General features: G+C 36.0%; 3 protein-coding genes across 4 annotated transcripts; 1 reads left to right on the top strand and 2 right to left on the bottom strand.

Annotated features, from left to right (window-relative positions):
- The first annotated feature begins 857 nt into the window (after positions 1 to 857).
- Positions 858 to 5,721, top strand: LOC147383397 (P-loop containing nucleoside triphosphate hydrolases superfamily protein). Of its 2 annotated transcripts, none has more exons than XM_086428804.1 (2): positions 858 to 1,237; positions 1,325 to 5,721. In XM_086428804.1, the coding sequence occupies exons 1-2, from the start codon at positions 1,123 to 1,125 to the stop codon at positions 5,455 to 5,457; spliced, it is 4,248 nt and encodes a 1,415-aa protein (XP_086284930.1). In that variant the 5' UTR covers positions 858 to 1,122; the 3' UTR covers positions 5,458 to 5,721. The 2 variants fall into 2 exon arrangements, with proteins under 2 accessions (XP_086284930.1, XP_086284929.1); XM_086428803.1 differs by having other exon boundaries at positions 1,322 to 5,721.
- A 3,065-nt stretch (positions 5,722 to 8,786) lies between these two features.
- On the bottom strand, positions 8,787 to 15,145 carry LOC147383396 (ATP-dependent caseinolytic (Clp) protease/crotonase family protein). Its single transcript, XM_086427753.1, has 9 exons — positions 14,766 to 15,145; positions 14,523 to 14,624; positions 12,715 to 12,837; positions 12,196 to 12,255; positions 10,502 to 10,598; positions 10,329 to 10,402; positions 9,600 to 9,653; positions 9,427 to 9,510; positions 8,787 to 9,297 (listed from the first exon to the last, which is right to left on the bottom strand). Exons 1-9 carry the CDS (start codon positions 15,042 to 15,044, stop codon positions 9,202 to 9,204), a joined length of 969 nt encoding a protein of 322 aa, XP_086283879.1. The 5' UTR covers positions 15,045 to 15,145; the 3' UTR covers positions 8,787 to 9,201.
- Positions 15,146 to 17,025: 1,880 nt separating this feature from the next.
- On the bottom strand, positions 17,026 to 18,530 carry LOC147383395 (stress-related protein-like). Its single transcript, XM_086427754.1, has 3 exons — positions 18,260 to 18,530; positions 17,887 to 18,111; positions 17,026 to 17,625 (listed from the first exon to the last, which is right to left on the bottom strand). Exons 1-3 carry the CDS (start codon positions 18,299 to 18,301, stop codon positions 17,170 to 17,172), a joined length of 723 nt encoding a protein of 240 aa, XP_086283880.1. The 5' UTR covers positions 18,302 to 18,530; the 3' UTR covers positions 17,026 to 17,169.
- Positions 18,531 to 21,682: the final 3,152 nt, after the last annotated feature.

Raw genomic sequence — 21,682 nt, 5'->3', positions numbered from 1 at the left:
AAACCCTAATTTTGTCAAATCTACTAATAATAGGAGTATATGATTGAAGAAATCACTGATTGCTGTATTCTACCTAAACTACTAGACATTGAAGAGCAAGTGTTAAGTGTTGTGGGCCACTTTAGACCTAACAATTGGAATTATCCGAACATGACTTGTACAAAAAAAAATTCTGTCTCTTTGATTATATCAAAATAAGACTGGCGATATCCCAATATCCTAAAATATCTTAAGAAGAAAGAGAGCGCTGCTATTGGCGACTCAACTTTTACTTATCACACCCAATTTCACACCCTAGTTAAAGATTAAAACACACTCTTCAAACATTACAAAACTTTATGACATTCTTTTAAACAATTTTAGTAGTTGTTTGTAATTAAACTAATGATAATTTGATGCTCTTTTTTCAGACGCCCACAATGTGCTCCTTGATCTCGTAGTTATAAAATCATAAATCTTTTTCTTATGTATTCCAAAGTAAAGAATCCATGATTCTATGATGGGGGCACATAAGAGCGTCTGAAAAAAGAACATTAGATTATCGTGATTTTTACAATAATAATAATAATAATGCTAGAGTGATTGTGTAGGACATTGCGTTTGACAATGAGATGATGTCATGATATGCATGGAATCATAGATTCTTTTCACTTGTATCTTGAGGAAATTTTGACTGGCATCCTAACTTTTACTTATTCTAAATTATTTATTTTCTTTATTTTCATTAGGGGTGTGATAAGTGAGAGTTGGGGTACCAATAGGAGCTCTAAAAAAATATGTACGTAAGTGGGGTTATTTATGTCATTTACCCAACGTCACACGACAATGTTCTAAAAGTCTACCAAACGCGAACGCACAAACGTCAAAACCTGCTCTGTAAAAATCGTCTCTACCTTATCTCCTCTCACTCTCGCTTCAAACACTTTCGTGTTTGTGGCTCTCCATGCCATCCCCCATATCGAAAACCTAATCTTCTAATCCAAAACAGCACAAGATAGAAGTAAAAAACCCTAGAATTCAGAAAACCTCGTAAATCCATTTGTTTCAATTTCCAGAAACTCAATTGTGTGTTTTCTTTGATTTGGTATCTGTGTTGTTTGTCAGAAACAAAAGCTCAAATCCATGGACTCTTCAAACTCATCAGTCTCTCTTTCTCCAATACAAGCAGCAGAGGAGGATAAGGAGGTTTTAGTGGAATCCTCATTGAAGGTTTCTAACACTCACAACTCTTCATCAGGTAATTCTTCGCTCCCTATCGAAAAAGCTTTTACTTTTGATGATTCTTGTATTGGAACTGATATTAAAATCAATGATATTGAAGTAGGTGGTGATGCTAATAGCACTAATGGAAGTGTAGCTAGTAGTTTTGAATCTGAAGAGGGTTTTGTGAGTAGTGAGGATGAGTTTGAAACGGCGTTGGATGGGCCTTTTGTTGCAAACCCAGATGAAGAAACCCTAGAATTGGCAAAGAAAGGGGAAGAAATTGGCCCAGTTGTGTATTCTTCTTCGAAATTGTTGTTACCGGAGAACGATAATGATAATGATGTTGTTGCTAATGAGGATTCGGTTGGTGGGGTGAAGGATGATGGGGGTTCTGGTGTCGTTAGGGTTTCGAGCATTGGTGGGTGTGAAAAGCCTGACAGTGTGGTAGAAGCTTCTGCGGAAGGAGAAGACAATGGGTCTTTGGCTGTGTCGGGGACAGTTGGGGATGGGTCCACTGGGGCAACTGGTATTGCTGCCACGGAATCTAAGACGATTGAAGATGGCAGTTTGGTTGAAAACCCTAGTTTGGATTCAGTTTCGGTGGGATTGGAAGGAGTCAAGGAACCTGATGTTGGTGTTATCAAGGCTTCAATGGAGAGTGAAGAAAATATCTTGCCTGAAAATCCGAAATTGGATGAAGCAGCTGCATTGAAAGATGGGATTGTGGAGGAGAAGAAAAGTGAGATTTTGGGTGTCGAGAATGTCAGTTTGAACTCTACAACTGAAGGAGATTTGGTTGTTGATACTAAACAGCCCATTGAGGTAGAAGAAAATGGGGTTCCAGATATCAAAGAGGTGGAGCTTCCAGTCGAAAAAGGTGCAATCTTGGGTAGTGGAAACAATCAAGCAAACCCGGTGACTGAAGAACTGACCGAGTCTAATCTTGTTGAAGCAGATAAAGACGTGAATTCACCTGTTCAAACCGAACAGCCCATTTTGTCAGAGTTTGATACTGGTATTGTTGGGGATGTAGAGGAGAACAGAGTTTCTGAAACCAAAACTATGGAGCCCGTAGTTGAGAGAAGTGTGAGCTCGGATATTGTGTCAGACCAAGCAAATGTTACGGTTGAAGAACATGTTGGTCCAAAGTTGGTTGAAGCAGAAGAACCTGTTGTTGCCAACTCTGTTGTTGAAACTCTAAAACCAGAGCTTGAGGAATCAAAAATTAATTTAGCAGAAAAGGAGGAAAATGAGATTGAAAAAAAAGATGATGGAGGTGTTGTTGAAAGTGTTCCTCTGGATCCAGATAATAACAGTGAGAAACACGAACTGGAAAGTGAGTCACCAACTGATTCAGGGGTGAAGTTGGATGAAACTCCTACCACTGATCCTCACACAAAATCTGCAGAACTGAATTTAGTGTCGGAGGAAAAATCACATGTTTTCATCGATGAGAAGTCTAAACATTTGGAGAACAGTGATGCTGGTGTATCTGCTGAGGGTGATGAAATGGGAGATGTGGTTACTAGCACTACCCATACATCCAAGTCTGTGGTACCAAGCCCTGCTTTGGATCCGGAAATAACTCAAGAAGCTGAAGATGAAGTAAACTCCCATCAAGATTTTGAAGAAGAAGATGAAGGTTCGGTTTCAGGTGGAGAAACTGAAGATCTGATCCTTGATGGCTCTGAAACAACTGAACAGATTGTTAGGGAGTTGGAGCACGGATCTGGTATCAGTTCTCACTCTGGTGCTGAGAGTTCTCAGGACTATTCCAATAGAATAGATGGGCAGATTGTTATGGATTCAGATGAAGATGCGGATACCGATGAGGAGGGAGATGGGAAAGAGTTATTTGATTCCTCTGCATTGGCTGCTCTTTTAAAAGCGGCTACAAGTGGAGGATCAGATGGAGGCAGTGTCACAATCACCTCTCCGGATGGTTCTAGACTTTTCTCTGTCGAGCGTCCTGCTGGTTTGGGATCCTCAATCCGATCACTGAAACCTGCTCCTCGGCCAAACCGAGCAAATCTTTTTACTCCTTCGGGTCTCACGGTTGAAGGAGAATCAGAGAACAACTTGAATGAAGAAGAAAAGAAGAAACTTGAGAAGATACAACTCATAAGAGTGAAATTCTTAAGGCTTCTTCATAGGCTAGGTCATTCTCCTGAAGACTCCGTAGCTGCGCAAGTTCTATACCGGCTGGTCCTAGCGGCTGGCAGACGCACCAGTGAAGTTTTTACCCTTGAAACTGCCAAGAGGACAGCAATGCAGCTTGAAGAAGAGGGGAAAGATGATTTGGATTTTTCGTTGAACATTCTGGTCCTCGGGAAAACTGGAGTGGGCAAGAGCGCTACCATCAATTCCATATTTGGTGAAGAAAAGGCTGTGATTGATGCATTTGAACCTGCCACGACTGCAGTCAAAGAGATTGTTGGAATGGTAAGTGGAGTTAAGATACGGGTCTTTGACACACCGGGTCTGAGATCTTCTGTCATGGAACAAGCTTTCAATCGGAAGATCTTATCCTCTGTAAAGAAGTTCACGAAGAAATGTCCTCCAGATATTCTCCTCTATGTCGATCGGCTTGACACCCAGACCAGAGATCTTAATGATTTGCCAATGTTGAGATCAGTCTCTTCTACTCTAGGTTCATCAATCTGGCGAAATGCTATTGTAACTCTGACTCATGCTGCTTCTGCACCACCAGATGGACCATCTGGGTCCCCCTTAAGCTATGAAGTGTTTATTGCACAACGGTCTCACATTGTTCAGCAATCTATTGGACAAGCAGTCGGTGATCTCCGTATGATGAACCCAAGTCTAATGAATCCCGTCTCTCTTGTTGAGAACCACCCGTCGTGTAGAAGGAATAGAGAAGGACAGAGAGTTCTCCCCAATGGCCAAACTTGGCGACCCCAGTTATTGCTCTTGTGTTACTCTATGAAGATCTTATCTGAAGCAAGCTCACTTTCAAAACCTCAAGATCCTTTTGACCACCGTAAACTCTTTGGCTTTCGAACCCGCTCCCCACCTCTGCCATACTTGTTGTCTTCGCTTTTGCAGTCTCGACCTCACCCAAAACTCCCTAGCGACCAGGGTGGTGAGAATGTGGACTCTGATATCGACTTGGATGACCTTTCAGATTCCGACAAAGAAGAAGAGGAGGATGAGTATGACCAGCTCCCACCATTTAAGCCTCTGAGGAAATATCAGATTGCTAAGCTCAGTAAGGAGCAGAGAAAGGCGTATTTCGATGAGTATGATTATAGGGTGAAGCTTCTACAGAAGAAACAGTGGAGAGAGGAGCTGAAAAGAATGAGAGAGATGAAGAAAAAAGGGAAGGTCGGTGCGGATGATTATGGTTATATGGGGGAGGGAGAAGATGCCGAGCAAGAAAATGGAGGTCCGGCTGCGGTACCGGTTCCATTACCCGACATGGTCTTGCCGCCTTCCTTCGATGGTGATAATCCGACTTACAGGTTCCGGTTCTTGGAGCCAACGTCACAGCTTTTGGCGAGGCCAGTTTTGGACACCCATGGATGGGACCACGACTGTGGTTATGATGGTGTCAGCCTCGAAGAGAATCTTGCCATTGCAGGTCGGTTTCCCGCAGGGGTTGCTGTTCAAATTACGAAGGATAAGAAGGAGTTCAACATCCATTTGGATTCCTCTGTTGCAGCCAAGTATGGGGAGAATGGATCGACTCTAGCGGGTTTTGACATCCAAACTATCGGGAAGCAATTAGCCTATGTTGTTAGGGGTGAAACCAAGTTCAAAAACTTGAAAAAGAACAAGACAGCTGGCGGGATATCGATTACTTTCTTGGGTGAAAATGTGGCCACGGGACTCAAAATTGAGGATCAAATTTCGATTGGAAAACGCCTTATGTTGGTGGGGAGCACGGGCACTGTCCGATCTCAGGGTGATGTTGCCTACGGAGCCAACTTGGAAGCACGACTCAAGGAGAAGGATTATCCGATAGGTCAGGACCAATCTACTTTGGGTCTGTCTTTGGTGAGGTGGAGAGGTGACCTTGCAATGGGGGCCAATCTGCAGTCTCAGTTCTCTATTGGACGGAGTTCAAAGATGTCTGTTCGTGTTGGATTGAACAACAAGCTCAGTGGACAGATTACTGTAAGGACGAGCAGCTCGGAGCAGCTTCAGATTGCACTTGTAGGTATTCTTCCAATCGCCATTGCCATCTATAGGAGCATCTGGCCTGGAGTTGGTGAGAGCTACTTTGCATACTAGATTTTGTTTTACTTTATTGTTAGGGCCATTAATCTTCTTTAGGAGATCGTAATCTAGAAATTATCTATGACACCATGTCTTATTTATCTTTTGAATAATGTTTCCTTTTAATTTGATCTAGAACTTCTGCCGCTATTTAGATTTATGTTATTATGTTAAGAGATTGTAGCGAAAATGAGGAGGGAACCTTGACGGTATTAATAACGTTATCGATGTTTCAGGAATTTTGGTTCACTATTTATTTATTTAGTATTTTTTTTCTCAGTTCCATTGTTCTTAATATTTGAATTGAACTGATTTATTATGGTTTAGATTTTTTATTTTTGGTTCTTTGATAGGTAAATGCAATTTGTATTAATTGTGGTCGAGATGATGACCGACAAGAAAACAGACCAAACCCAAAAACAACTAAGACAATCTACAAATCCAGTCCTATCTCCCCATGAAGTCCTCAAAAACTCCTTTGAGCTCTTCAAAAACTTTACACCAAGAAAATACTTATTTGCCAACTCCGAGTTGAGCTAAGATCTCAAGAGAGTTCCAAAGTGTCCCCAACCTAGAAGCCTTGCATGTTTGAAACAATGGTAGGGCATTTTCTGGTAAGCTATTTTGTATTATCACATGACACACAATCCCCGGCATCCCTGCATGTTTCTTTCCATCTTTTTCCATATAACAAGGATGGTCCCACACAATTTTTATTGAAAGACCATATTGTTTGTTCTTCAAAAAATTTCCTAGACAACATTGTCCAAATTATTTAGTCTCATTTTAACTGTCCATATAATACTAATTGAGTTGTCCTACTCTTTGTTGCCGTTCTCTTCTTTTTCAAAGTAGGCAGGCTACATCTCTCAAGAAGCATTATGTGGATATGGGAAATTGATTTTGTTTATTGGGATCTTTGGAACAAAGGGACGGGAAAATCTTTGATAGGAAGTAATAATTAGTTCATGAACTCGTCATTAGCATTTTCTTATTTTTTGGTGGAATCTTGCATCTCAAATTAATTACTTATCATACCCATGTTTCAGAATAAAAATGTCTCCAATGATAAAGTCAATTATATACCCATTTTTCATGTCAGATATATTTCAGTTTGCATCATATCATGTCACAAGTAGTCAACAAAGACCACAGTTTGCATCATATCATGTCATAAGTAGTCAACGAAGACCAATTCCGACCCAAATTAGAAGAAATATTCAAGTTATAGATTCCCAAAGAGAGGGACAGGAAAAAAATATGACTGAATGAAGATAGTTGAAGCATTTATGAATACTTTCACCAAAGTGGGACAGAATTCTCCGATGAGTCGTGCTGGGGTGACACAGGATTTACTGTGATTCTCACAATTCTGACCTGAACATACATATATAACCGTAGATGGTTTTTAATCATATTGCAAGGAAACACATCTATGGTTATGTGCACATCCCACATCAGACTTGTGAGGATCGCAGTAAATACTGTGTCATTCCAGCATTTTCCTTTTCCGATCAGTGTCAAATGAAAAAAAAGAATAATGATCTTCTGACACTGTCCTAAAGATCATTGGTCTCAGGATACATAATAATAAATCTTTTTCTTATGTATCCTAAGGCAATACCGTTCTGTGATGGGGGGCATATGTCAGATTATATCACGACTCAATAAAAATAAAATAAATTCTAAGCGACAATTTTATTTACAACAAATTCTGCCTGAGGGGTGGGGTGTTCGAGTAGCACACAAGGCATCCCCAAGGTTAAGGGTGGTTCGCCCCTCTTTTCAAAGAAAAAAAACAAAACAGGTACTTAACCTTTCAGCTTCCATATTTTGCCAAGCAAGACCAGCTCATGATATTTTCTTGTGACCCAGTGGCGGGTCTTTCGGCATCTATATTTTGCTAACAGTGCTGATAATTTGACGGATTTTTGGTTGATGGATTTGATGCATGCCATGGAAGCATATAATTTATTAAAAAAAATAAAAAATAAAAAAAGAAAATTTCTCTCTCTTGTCCGTAGTTTAAAAAGGAAACTTCCAGATTTTATCACCTTGTGACATTCAAAATCATGATTAGAGGATAAAATCATATGAGGTTAAAAGAAAAAATAAACAAACAAATAGTTATTTCACCTTTGAATTTATTTTTAAATGTGGGTGTTGGGTAGTTGTCTGTTTTAAACACCATGGATCAAGCTCGAAAAAAAAATTCATTTTTTTTTTAATATAAATATTTTCATGAAATCTAGATGTTTGTTGTCAATTTGATGATCAATGTGAGTCGAACGATCTTTTTTAAGATTTGAAATCTTAAAAATTAAATATATGGGCAGAGAATGGGTAAGAGAGAAACTTTCTTTCTGCGCCTCCATGTCAATGTCAAGGCCATCCACCAAAAGTCCATCTTATTATTAGGCACTCTTTTGTCAAGGATCAGTGTCCTTTACTTATCATGAATAATCATAGCTAAGGTGTTGTTTGTTAAACTGAACAAATAAGTACTGAATAATTATAATTACTAAAACTATATAAACGCTGAATTTAAGTGCTGAAATTATTGTTTGTTTACAGATCTGAATTGTACTGAATTGATTCAAATTAAGTGCTGTAATCACATAAATCTGTTTGTTACTTACTGATGAAAACTGGTAAATTAACTATATTACATTTTTCAACAGTTGTATGTTTAAGGGAAAATTATTAATAAAATCAAAAAATAAAAATTATTTATTAAAAAAATACTAAATTTAATAAAATTCATTTTGGTAACCTAACCGAACAAATTCTCTCTCCTCCACATCATTTAAAAAGTAAATTTTAAAATTTTTAATTCAAATTAAAAAATAATATTAATTAAAATTAAAGAGAGAGAATATTAAATATAAATATTTCATTAAATATTAAATATTCCAAAAAATAAAAAAAAATAAAGAGAATTTCTCACTCTTTAATTTGAATTAATATTATTTTTTAATTTAAATTAATATTATTTAATTTGAATTAATATTATTTAAATACATAGATGAGAGAGATAATATTAGTGTGAGTTACCTTATTAATTTGTGGGATGCTTATATCATTATCCATAGGACATAAGAGGTAATATCATTTCAAATATAAGGACATACTTGTCCGTGTTGAAAAAGACCGGTGCTTACCGCTTCAACAAAAAAATTAAGTGATCCAACTTCACTTACTGAATCAGGCCATGGGTTGTCTCATTCGAAAGTGAGAAGTTTGTTTGAAGCGCACCAAATTAAAAATATTCCATGTGACCGATCCCATGAATTTTAGCCATCCAGCGAACCAATTCAAAAAAAAAAAAAATGCAAACACACATGTTGGTTCTCGGGATGAAATACCAGATTATCTATTAGTCAAGATAACATGAACTACTGCTAGATCAAATAGGCAGTTCTAATTGCCCTTTGTTGAGGGGATAACCATTCCCATAACAGATTTGCTTCGCAGGAAAAGAAAAATTTAGAAAAAAATAAAAATAAAAGATCAGCCCATTATCTGCTAGTATGCAAATCAGGGAGAAAGAGATGGCAAAAATGTTTTGGAGAACCTTTTCCATAAAGGCATCTACTACCCTGTGATTAAAAAATATACGTGAGTTGTCGCTCAGAAACCCAGATTACCATACAACTTCCCAGTACAGCAGCGGCATTGGACAGAAGCTTCATTGGGTACACTGATGATGGTCTTTCTACTTACAGTGTTGTCGAGGATGGGAATTTATTCTGGGGAAAGTTACATCCCATCAACAACCTTAATACCAGCTCCCTTGTCCCATTGATCGGGTGTGGTAACCTCCGACATTATCTTTTCTTGACCTCGCCAAAGAACCTGATCCCACAATTGACCCACACAATTACGGTAAAGCAAAGCTAAATGCTAACTTGCATGGGTGCATGCATCTTTATGCTTTTGGATTTGCACAATGTTTCATGGAAAAGAACTGTAATAGTAGAGTACCTTGTCAATAACGCCGAACTCTTGAGCCCTGACGGCGTCCATATAAAATGGTCTTTTCATCACGTTCGCTACAGTCTCAAGGGACTAACATATGATCAAAGTTAGATTGTGATTGCCTCAATCTAAATAAATAAATAAAAGGAACTAATTTTTATGCACCATACAACACTCACATTGCCCGTGTGCCTTGCCAGGAGTTTCACGAGTGTGTCCCTATTTGTTATGACCTTCATAACAATTAAGATGAGATGTCAAGACCTTTGAAAAAAAGAACAAGCAACTATAGAAAGGAGAGAGAAGAGAAGAAAACAATACAAGCTGCTCAGAGGACCTCAAACCATGGAAGAAAACAATAATATCTACCGAGTGAGACCCCAGACCATGGTTTAAGGCAATGAGGTAGGAAAGGGACACATAAATAAGTTGTTAGAATCAAGTTTATATTTCCAGAAAAATAAAAAAAAACACCAATGGAAAAAATGAGACAGCTTGCTTAAAATCATAATTTTTTATACATTATGTCCATGATTTTATAGGACAAAAATTAATGGAAGAACAAGATTTGTTCAGCCAACCCCAAATTTTTGGGATAAGGCTATGATGATGATGATAAGATTCAGTTTCCATTGGAAACAACATTTTTTTTTATATACCTTGGGTTCGCGCCTCTAGGAGCACCCCAACTAATCCCACGGGGCACGCATGTCACCCCATTCATTATTGTTTTACATGGATGTATATAGATCATGTAGCAATAATTAACCAAGTGGTAAAGTACATTACAGATTTGCAAATAAATATGACAAACAGGCTTCCTATGAGAGCTAGAAAGGAACCATAAGTACATCCTAAATCATCACTAGGTACAACAAAATACAAAAAATGAGATCTGTATAACCAACCTCTTTGGCACGAATGAGAACATCACTAGCTGGCATTAGCCCAGATGATGGGACACGAGGTTGTTGGATCATGGCTGAAACAGAATTGAAGCGCACCTTTGGTGTGACATCATACAGATATCAAGAAAGCATAAACAGGATAAAATGGTCAACATATATAAACAAAATCAAACCTTTGGAATGAGGCAACATAAATCGTCTACCCTTCTTTCCTGCAGCAAGCAGGAGACAAGCCTGACCTATGGCAGCCCCAACAGCAACTGTCTGTACCTGCATACGCAACGATTGGAGAATGAAACAAATAATAATAATACACTCTGCATAAAACTTCAATGTCCGACAATGAAGTAATTCTTCTAACATGTAAGTACTAGTTAGCACATGAAATTCTTCAAACAACAAACTAAGCAACAAATAATTTAGTATTCAAGTTTAAGGTCTGCCTTCGGATAAAAACTGAGTGCTATGAAGGTCAACATACATACAACAATATTATAGAAAATATCTATTCCCCCCAATATCGATACTCAGACACTAAAGAACAGGATAATCCACAAAGTTTTTTTTTTTTTTGATAAATCCACAAAGTAATTTACTGATTTGTATTCCGCAAATAAAAGATATAAAAAGGAAATTTCTCCCTTTTGTCCATTAGCTTAAGAAGTCCTTAATTGCAAAGAGGTATCAAACACACTCAACAAACAAGTTTATCAATTTATGTTAGCTATAATGGTTATGAGCTTTCTTAGGAGTTCTCAGGAATGGAAAGAACATATGATCCTTATTAGTTATTAGGCCATCATCATCAAATTCTTACCCCAAGGATTTGGTGTTGACTTAACCAATCATGTACCTCCATTCAATTTCGCCAGGTTAAAATGCTTACCCGTCATCTTTTCAATGTCTGGAAATCCTATCAGGTTTCTTTCTTTGATATGTAAATTCTTCAAGATTGTTACATCAATCCACCTATCAGCATGCGTAATGCATGTCCTCTTTGCCATTAAATTTTTTATTCAAAAAACAAAAATAGTGCAAGAGAGCCATTGCGGAAGCAGCATATCCCATTTTATGCCATTTAGTTACAAATGAACAGATGCTGGAGGGATATATCAAAATGAGAAAAGAAACATTATCAATTATTTTCTTTACAAAGAGAAACATTGTGGTTAAATCGTTAGGACATATCCCAAACAACTATTGTCCATATGGATGGAAAGATTGAGGAATATGTTGCCCATAGAAATAGAGATGGACATTTAAAGTGGAGGTGTGCATCTAGTGTTATGTGACCAATGCATCACACTCAAATTAAAAGGAAAATTTTACAAGATGGCAGTGAGATCGACTATGCTTCATGGAACTGAATAATGGGCAATTAAGAAACAATATGTTCAAAGATTAAACACTGCATGAGTGGTTGAGATGGATAAGTACAAAACCTATGAAAGATAAACTAGAAACGAGAGCAATCATGAAAATGTAGTAGTAGCCTCACTAGATGATAAACAAAGAAGAGAGGATCAAGATGGTTTCTTCAAGTGTAATAAAGACTGGACAACCCGAAGAAGCATACAAGTTGAAGGTTCTAAAAGAACGGGTGATGGCCAAAACGGAGTTGGATTTAGGTGGTGAAAGCAGATATGGAAACATTTGAATTAACAAAAGATGTGGCATTGGATAGAATTACTTTGGTTGACAACAAATTTTGGGATAATGCATTATTGATGATGATGATAATAATTTGCTTCAGGAAGAGCTACACCTACTCATAAGACACTGTCATAGGTGTGCAGTGAGAAGATCCAAAATCATTTAATCATAGCAGCGCAGAAAATTTATTACAAAATATCAGAAAGGAACATACTTCATTTTTCAGCTGCATCATTGCATCATAGATAGCAAAACCCTCCGACTCCATACCAACCTGAAACATACACATTTTGAAGCCATAATACACTCTAAAAGCAGATAAGGTGACAAACACTATGAATTGAAATATCTTGAATAACAATTATGTTAACATACAATTCTTCTCCGAGTTCACACCAATAATATAAACAACAAAACTGTCTTTTGTTTTCTTTGTTTTCCTCTCTTCATGAGTAGATGGAGAAGAAAAGGAGGGGAGGTAAAAAATTGAATCCTATGACACTGTGTTGTCAAACAACTCACCCATATGCCATTTAGGCCAAGAAATGGTATGAGCTTTTACAAAGGAAGATGGGAATACTTGACTCCATGCATCCAAGAAAAACTAAGACAAGTTCTAGATGTTGTACAAACTAAAGCATGTGTATTACATCACATAGAAGAAAACCATTTAATGGAAAGCTATGAACAAATTGTGGCACAAACACTATTAGGGAGTCAGTATAAGACTCACCGTTTCACCATCATCTCGTGTTGTTCCAGTAGAATTAATGTAAAGGTAAATGGGCTGCTTTGGATCCATCCACTGTAGGTAAAGCAATTCTGCGATCACCAACTCCGTGACAGCTGGCACCAACTAATCAACAAAAATGGTTCAAGCTTTAGTGCCTTTTTTTGGACAATTACTATAGTGCATATTGGGTCATCAAAAAAATAAGGGATTTGTTAGCATAAGAATGTGAGCTAGTGTCAAGATGCAAATAGAAGGACATGTGTTGGTGTCAAGATGGGTATGTCGTACCTGACACGAAACTTTTGAGAAGGCCGAAAACTATTTTATTTATATTAATAAGTCTAAAGTTTTTTCATTACCAAAAATAAATAAATATAAACCACCACTAAATAAGAGTAGACTTTCGGCATCAAATCATGGTCGTGCTTAACAATAAATTATTGGTGGATTAGACCAACCCTCTTTTATATGCCATTTTCATAGAAATTAAAAAAAAAATAGAGTGATGTTATCTTATGTGTTACAGTGTGCCGGGGTGTATCCATGAGTTTGCAAGTGTATGACATGGAAATAATAAGTTTTTGTGTCCTTGTTATATAGGAATAAACATGAATAACCTTCTAGATTGCTAGACAAATTTTCTCAGTTAAATCTTTTTATTGGGGATAGATGGAATGAAAAGCCAATGGGTAATCAGAATACCTTCATAGTCTTATTTCCTCAGTGATTCATCTAACATAAACTAAGGTTAGATATAGGAAGGCACAACAAACAATATTTTTATCTCCTGCTTATGAAGGGAAAATCGTGCTATGTCACAACTGGCTTCAAAGGCAACATTGATCTGCTCCAGTGATGCCGCGATCCACATATACCCCCAACATACGGTACTTCATCCTACCCATGCTCAAACTTATAATCACTCAACTCGATTTTTTATTTTATTTTAAATTTCTTCATTGTTTTTGCTTCTCTTGGTGGGGTTTAAGATAGGATCTGTTACCACAATATGGGTATGGTATACCACGTCAAGAATATTCAACATACACGAACATCCACACAAGGCACCCATAAGTCCATTGCCTACACTCCATATAGTTGACGACTAATCACCAAAAGGATGTTTTTTGGAACTCTAGATATTTCTAACTTATCGAGACCTCATTTGACCTTCCTTTTACTAATCCAATAGAAGTATCGCACCAAATCTAATCTCTCAACTTTAGTTAGTTCATGAGACACTATTAATTCCAAAGCAAGTGAACTCCTCGTTTTCAGAATTAATTCTTTTATGCTATAAAGTCTATCAAATTATACTAATACTTTCCTTGAAAATTATTTAAATAAAATAAAATAACATTGAAACAGTAATTTTGTTATATGTGTAATGGCTCCATCCACCAATATCAGCAACAAAAACTAAATTGAGACTATTTTCCTGTACTCCTCGATTTGGGTTGTCTTGATTTATCCTTAAATGCTAACATTCCAAAGTTCCTGGTCACAAGGTTTCGCTAAATTATTTATTACAGGTTCAAGAAGACTAGAATGATCTCTATCAGCAACAACATAACATCAACCAAAATCTAAGTAAGGAAATAATTTTTTTTTTAAAGTGATTTAATTAGTGAATCTATTTTGTTCCCCACTTAGTTCCCTAGCTCTCTTCAATTCATCTTGGATAAATTACTGATTTTCTAAGCGTTGTTTTAACCCCCACCCCAAAAGAATTACTTTAAAACAGATTAAAAAAATCAAACTTTTAAGCTCAAATTATAAAAATAAATAAATAAAAAGACTGAAATTACTGGCATGCCAATGTAAACGATTCTTCCATGGAGAAGCATAGACGGTAAATCCGGAGGAGGCTTCTTCGGCCTGTGTTCATTGTAAGAAACAGATCGTTCCACCTAATTTCAAGCAAAAAAACAAATTCCCAGCTAAAATAAACAACAAAATTGACACAAAAATCAATTTTCATTTTAAAAAAAACCTAAGAAAAAACAACATATGAAAATCAAACTCAGCAAAAAAGTAAGAAATTTTTTTACTTGAGCGGGACTGGCCATTAGTTTGGGAGAATCGAAGATGTCGAGATAAGGAGGAGTTTCAGAATCGATTGAGGGTTTTAGGAGGTCTGGAGAATCCGCAGCAACAGAAGCAAGCTTCGAAAGAAATGGGTCACGAGGGTTTAATGGAGGCATCGGAAGCTTAGCAGAGCTTCTGATGTTAACGCTGCTGCAAGAAACACCGTTACTTCTCGACCTTATCTTCGAAGAACACTTAGAAGGAAACGAAGAAGCCATGGCGAGTTGCAGAGATGAAGCCATGTTTGATCGAAAAATCGATCTCTGAAACTTGTGTTTCTTTAAGGTTCTGTGTTTGGAGTTTGGATTGGTGAGTACTTATCGGGTTGAACTTCAAGTGAGGTTGAGACTTTTGTTCATGTCTTTCTGCTCTTTTCTAGAGATCTGGACAGCTAAGCTGTAATTCCATCTTGACCGTCCAATTTTTATAGCCTTTGTTTTGGCACAGAACCGTTTATTGGGGATGAAAAGAAGTGTGGATCTGACGGTTGGAAGAGAAGCAAAGGTTATTTAGCTCAATTTTTTGGATTCTTAAGTAGATAACTTTTTATAATAATGTAATTTATATAAGTTTGTAGAGCCCCCCTATCCTTTGTTAGTAAGGATTTCACCTCCTTAGAGGCTCACATCTTGGCATCAAAAAACATGCTTCAGGGTTGTAGAGGACGAAATTCAATGAATATTGAAAGAAAAAAAATTAATAAAAATTATTTTTCACGTTTGAATTTCATTTTTAAGTTTGGGAGTTATGTGAAAGTTTCGTAGTCATCCATTTTTAAAATCTTCAACCTAATTTAAAAGAAATTATTTTTTTAATATTTTTTTACCTGGGATTTTCGATGAAACTTATAGGGTTGTGGTGTTAGATTTCGTACATGATAATTTTTTTGAGAAAATTGACCTTGGTAACGCTCAAAATCTTATTATGTTAGTAAGGAAAGGATTTCATAATTTTTTTGTAAGAAAGTGACCAATTGCTGATCATCTAATTTTTTCTTTTCTCGACATCTATAGGGGATAAATCTTCTTAAAATATTAAAAATGCATTATTACAATTGTGAAATGGACATTCAAATGAAAAGATATGATGAAATGTCCAAAATTTTAAGAATCTCAATTTCGTTCATCATTTTTTGTTATAAATCATTATAATAAATAAATACATCTAAACGTTCAAAATTAGGAATGTATCATTCTTCATTCACCATATATATATATATATGTATAAATTTTATCGAAAATAATTGTAATTGCCTTTGAAAATCATAAGTATGTAAAGAAGATAAGAAAAGTGTAGTTTTGATATTCTAAAAATATTATATGAAGAGATGAGGTTGAGGAACCATTTAAATATCATGTTTTAGCTAACTAGATTATCAAACCATCGCTTAAAACTAAATTTTATATTTTTATTTTAGAAAAAGAATCTCTCGCAAAGCCTATCAGTAATTTTCCCAAAAAGATATGTAAGCACCCTGTGCACAAAAATGGAATTTTATAACACACGAAACTAGAAGGGTAATGCATGCTCCTTAAGTACTATCTAAATCAATGGAATTTTATGCCTCGCAAAAATCACAATAAAACGGGTAAATTTTGGTTTCAATGATAAAAGAATCATATTTTTACTAATAGGAAAATGCTTTATTACCTGCATTGGACATTGGGTTAACCTAATAATGCATAGAGAATCGTTGATTTTCTAACTTGCATCTCGAGAAAATAAATCTATGCTTATCTATGCACTACTAGGTCAACTTATTGTTGGACCTAATGTCCAACGCAAGTAGTCTGGCACGATTTTTTTTTCCTTTTTTGAATGGGTAAGCTAGACTTGAACCCACGATCTCAAAGTCGTTTTGCAAAATCTCAAACCAATTGAACTATGAGTCTAAGCCCAGTGTAACATGACTCTTACCATTATAACGAGAAAAAGTTGAGAGTAGTAATAGTAGTTGGACACCAAAATTTGAGTGGCCACGATGAATGCCCCCACTTTTAATCAAGATTATTGTGTTAAAAAAATCAAAAAAATTATTAACAACAATCGTATTAATTACATTGTTTAATTTTCAAAATTGCAAAAACATTCTTTTTATTATGTAATATTCAAAATTACCTTTTAAATAATATTTTAAATTACAAATAAACCCTTTTTAGACGTGTTCATTTGCACATGCCACCTGTTAGTATTGTTCAAAAATATTTTTTTAACTAACCAAAATGATCCAAAGCACATAAAAACTATAAGATTATATATATATCACAATCCAACCTATAGTTTCAAACCTCACTAACAATACTTTTTTTTTTAATACAAGAGCACACAACAGAATTTAAACATTCTCACAAAGCCACACAAACTGTTTCACTCGCTTGGATTAGTGGGCCCAGACTCGCCAAAGACCTTGGCAATTCTCTCCGTAGGAACGAGCGGTAGATAAGACGATACAACACATCCTCTCTCAACCGTTCGATCCACAGCTTTGTTATACTTTTCAGACAAAGAGGCTGCTGTGGGGACCACAACGTTGGCCACTTGGGGGAATAGAGGGAGACTATGGAGTTTCCGCCAAGTTGTCACGGCGCACTGCTCGGCTACTGGCTCGTACTTAGTGTATAGTCCTTTGGCAGTCGGCTCACAACTGGTGTACACCGTCTTCGCCACGCCTGTTGCTGTTCCAACCACGCCGGTGCGATTGACTTCTGAAGCTACGGCTCGAACCATCGATGGAGCCTTTTGAGCCGCCGAGAAAACTTGGTCCGACGCTTCCTTCACTCTAGGATCCACGTGACATGCATATACGCTGAAGGACTCGTCGACCTAGAGTCACGTGACCACATCATCAGAAAACAAAGAAGGGAAATACAAGCCGACTCTCTCTATCAAACGAATGGTTTGGGTTTTTCATTGAAGACAAGGGTAGTTCAGTCATTTTCGTTAGTATGTTTGTAATACACCATAGTCAAGGGGTATGTCATCAACTTTGAAAAAATGGGAGGGTGTCAAAAATATTGATCAAAATCTAGAGGGGTATGTCCCTAAAAATTGCCCTAAACGGCTCGAACAGAGAAAAAATCTTACTTTGCGATCTACGAACTTGAGAATTTCCAAAGGGACGTCGTGGAATTTGTCGTAGACAGGACCAACGACAGTCTTCACTGTGCCCTCAATTGTTTGAACACCAGGTCTCAAAGGGCCAGATTTCTCCTTCGCGTAATCGTAAACTCTCGAGAAGCATCCAACGAGACGAAGGGCTGCGATTTGGACGAAATCAAGATGCTTGAGCATCTGTTCTTCATCTTGAGCCTGCAAATCAGAGGCACACAACGAAACATCAAGAAAAGAACAAAGAAATCTCAATAGAATAGAAACCCTAAAATATGCAAATAGAATAACATGAAACCCTAAACTTTCCAATCGTCAAGAAATCCTGCAAAGAAGAACATGTCTATACCGTTTGTTGTTGTTGTTGTTGTTGTTGCTCTACTTCAGCCATTATCGACTTTTCTTGAGAAATCCAAATCCAAATCCAAATCGATTTGATGAAATCTTTAGATATCGAAGTCTTTATAAATGGAAATCTGAGAGAGAGAGAGAGAGATTCAGAAATTACGGGTTGATCCAACGCAACGCGTCGATTTGTGCCTTAGGGACTAAGCAATTTCTGGAGGTAGATTAACCTCAAACGACGTTTGAGGTACTCGCTCAAATGGCTGCGATGAAAACGAATATTACTGATTTCCTATAGATGGGAAATCGAAATGAATATTCTTTCATCTTAACCGTTCGTTTGACAATGAGTGTTAAACGACATTTGAAGCTAGTGTTTACTTAAATCAATTAGCCGACATGGCCGTATTTATTGATACCAGTTTGGTAAGTGAGATATTTTTACTCAGCTTTGTATCTAAAATTCCTCGTTTTCAACTTAAAATCGTTTTCTACTTAAAATTATTATTATTTTTACAATAAATACAATATTTTCTATCTAAATTTTTATTTTTTTCAATTTTTTAATTTATTTTTTCTTTCCAAAATCAGTTATCTTCAAGCTCTTCAACCTCAGTAATTTTAATCCATTCAACCTTATCTTCATCCATCATTTTTCTACCTTCCCCTTCGAAGAACATCTTGAATTTTTCTACTCGAAATTGATTCATTTTATACTTCCTTAAAAATTATATCTTACCTCGGGATTTTAAGGCAAGAGATTTAAACTGGATAAAATCTTAAGGTAGATAGTGAGGGTTAAGTTCTTTATCCAAAAGGTTGAAGATAATTGATTTTAAAAAGAAATATTGGAATTTTTACTAAAAGTTAAAAAATGATGAGGGCATTTGAGTCTTTTCCTTTTAGTCTATTTAGAAGACTGAAGTCAATGGATGTATATCGTCAATTTCAAAACATAGGAGATATCTCTGATATTTAGCAACACATAGGAGGGTGCAGCGACTGAATTCTTGATATGGAATCCATTGGTCACGTGATTTGGAGTTGCTACCATTCATTTAGTTAATTGGGTATGAAAGGCCATCTAATTTGTTTTTTGAATTAAAAATGATTTTTTTGGTAATTTAACTTCGTGGGAATAATCTGTGAATCAGAGATTCAAGTTCAGAGGTTCAATTGTGACTCGAGGAAAATGTTAACCACCCCTACTCACCCGTTTACACGGTTACCTATTTAATGTCACTTGATTTTTCAGATCACATGCATTTTATTTTATTTCACCTTTGAAAAGCTTATGTACAATGCATTTTGTCATATTTAAATAGATAATAGGTATTGGGCCCACTACTAGTTCGAGAACCTTCGATGCATGCTCCAATACTACTTTCAGTAACTCGCTAAAGTGAATGAGTTAAAACATTTGATCCATTTATATCTAACTTGATTGAACGTGTATGCGAGTGGGGGTTTAAGATCTATTGAAAATTCGGATTTTGTAATTTTAAGTTAGGTCTAATATGACCTTACCTCTTAAAATTAAATGCAATTGATGCTATGATTGACCAAATTACTAATCCCATTGGCATACAATACCATCATGCGTACAATATAACAAAACATGAAATTCCCAAAATCACATGTAAATGATCCACAGCAATGTGCCTTGAAAAAGATCAAATTGCTGAAATTCCAAACAAGATTTTGAATCAAGCATCAAATCGAAACCTTTAGCTCTCTCGAGGATGAGTTGACTCATGGATGAATTGATAATGAAAAATCGCATGTTAAAATCATTCCTTAAATCAATGAGTCAACTTGGCAATCAATTTTGAATCATTAAATTAACTCGATACTACCGTAATTCCCAAATCTGATGAAAACACCGACCTAACTTAATTTTTCAAAACCATGTCCAAATCAACCTCAAGTCAAAATATGGGTTAACTCGGTGCTAACAAAAAATGGGTAAAATTCGCACCTTAACCCATTTAAATAAAATTTCCTAACAAAATCAAGCTCATAAGAAATGATTTGCAAAATGTTCATACAGTATCTATTTTACACTCATCCAAAAATTTTATGACAAGTGAGGTTCAAACCATGTTAATTTCCAAATCAAATCATGCTTAAAAATGGACAGTCATTGAATGCTTAAAAAATTAATGGTTAAAAAAAATCATTTTTTATGTTTTTGAAACTTTTTCCTTATCTTGTAGCATTGGTTCATCCTTACCGTCGTATGTCACAAGATGAGTTCAACAACCTTTGGTAGACTTGGAATCTTACTAATTAATAAGGATAGTTTTTTGTTTTTTTTTAATAGAAAAATAAAGAAGATCATGTACCTTTGAGTTATTATCTCTAGATGATAAGATATCTAACATAAAATAATGAGAACCTTATTCCTTTACCCCTTTGATCTAATGGATGCTGTGAAGCTCCCTTCAATGATCCTCAAATGGTAAAATGAACAAAGAGATGGAGAAATATATCTTAACAAGAATAACCCATGTACAATCTTATTCAATTAGAGAGACCAAGAGAGAAGGGTAAGGGCTGCTCTGTCGTGTTCTTTATTATTTTTTCTTATCTACTCTCCTCTTCCTTTTTACTTGGTTAGTGACATGAAAGAGATAATGAACAATGAGGTTGAGAGACGGGGAAGAGAAAAGTTTATGAGGGATTGATGAAGGTTGCTGAAATGGATGTTATAGATGATAAGAAAAAATAAAGGGAAAAAAAGATGGAGATGCATGTTGATTGGTGGGAGGATATATGTAAGAAGAAAATAAAAATAAGATGATGGAATTGAGAATGTGATAGAGAGATGATTGAAATAATGAGTTTCTTTTTTTCTTTTTTAAAGTTGTGGCTGATGATGACAAAATGAAGGAAAAAATAATAGATTAAAGGTAGATGGGAAAAAGATGTGACTGTAAATTATTATTGAAAATGATGTGATGAGGAGAGAAAAGAGAGATATTAATGGGATAGAACTTGAGAGTAAAGAAAAGATAGAGAGCTTGATGGGATAGAACTTGGGAGTAGAGAAAGGAGAGAGAGAGACTTAATCAGAAATTGAATATCCCATTTTCAATCAATTGCTTCTCTTATTTATAGATCTCTATGAGAATTTAATTGGTTACCAATTCTCTATATCCGTAGGAAATTAAAATAGGGTAGTTGAGAAAATATAGGGATAGGTGGAGATTGATCAATTTGATGAGAAAATTTTGAATTAGTCTAAAGATAGACCATATTGACGAGTGTGAGAGAAAAAAATAAGGAGAATAAAAATAAATTAAAAAAACGATAGCATCGTTAGTGATTTTGAGTGAATTGAATAAAAAATGGTGGATTGGGTAATGTGAAGGCAATTTTGTCTTTTTTTAATTTTGAAGGTATTTTAGAAAAAATACAATTTAGA

Source organism: Akebia trifoliata, chromosome 16 (genome assembly GCF_017979445.1).
Source record: "Akebia trifoliata isolate Shusen 1 chromosome 16, ASM1797944v1, whole genome shotgun sequence".
In the NCBI taxonomy this organism is placed as follows: Eukaryota; Viridiplantae; Streptophyta; class Magnoliopsida; order Ranunculales; family Lardizabalaceae; genus Akebia; species Akebia trifoliata.
This window is presented reverse-complemented; position numbering and strand designations above follow the sequence as displayed.

Bases quoted from the DNA above. Each gene is read 5' to 3' on its own strand.
- LOC147383396 (XM_086427753.1), bottom strand. From the start codon at position 15,044: ATGGCTTCATCTCTGCAACTCGCCATGGCTTCTTCGTTTCCTTCTAAG. The intron at 12,256-12,714 runs GTGAGTCTTATA...TGTATGTTTCAG, and splicing joins CACGAGATGATGGTGAAACG to GTTGGTATGGAGTCGGAGGG. The intron at 10,403-10,501 runs GTTTGATTTTGT...ATTCTGTTTCAG, and splicing joins TATGTTGCCTCATTCCAAAG to CCATGATCCAACAACCTCGT.
- LOC147383395 (XM_086427754.1), bottom strand. From the start codon at position 18,301: ATGGCTGAAGTAGAGCAACAACAACAACAACAACAACAAACG. The intron at 18,112-18,259 runs GTATAGACATGT...TCTGATTTGCAG, and splicing joins AACAACAACAACAACAAACG to GCTCAAGATGAAGAACAGAT. The intron at 17,626-17,886 runs GTAAGATTTTTT...ACGTGACTCTAG, and splicing joins TCAAGTTCGTAGATCGCAAA to GTCGACGAGTCCTTCAGCGT.
- LOC147383397 (XM_086428803.1), top strand. From the start codon at position 1,123: ATGGACTCTTCAAACTCATCAGTCTCTCTTTCTCCAATACAAGCAGCA. The intron at 1,238-1,321 runs GTAATTCTTCGC...ATGATATTGAAG, and splicing joins CACTCACAACTCTTCATCAG to TAGGTGGTGATGCTAATAGC.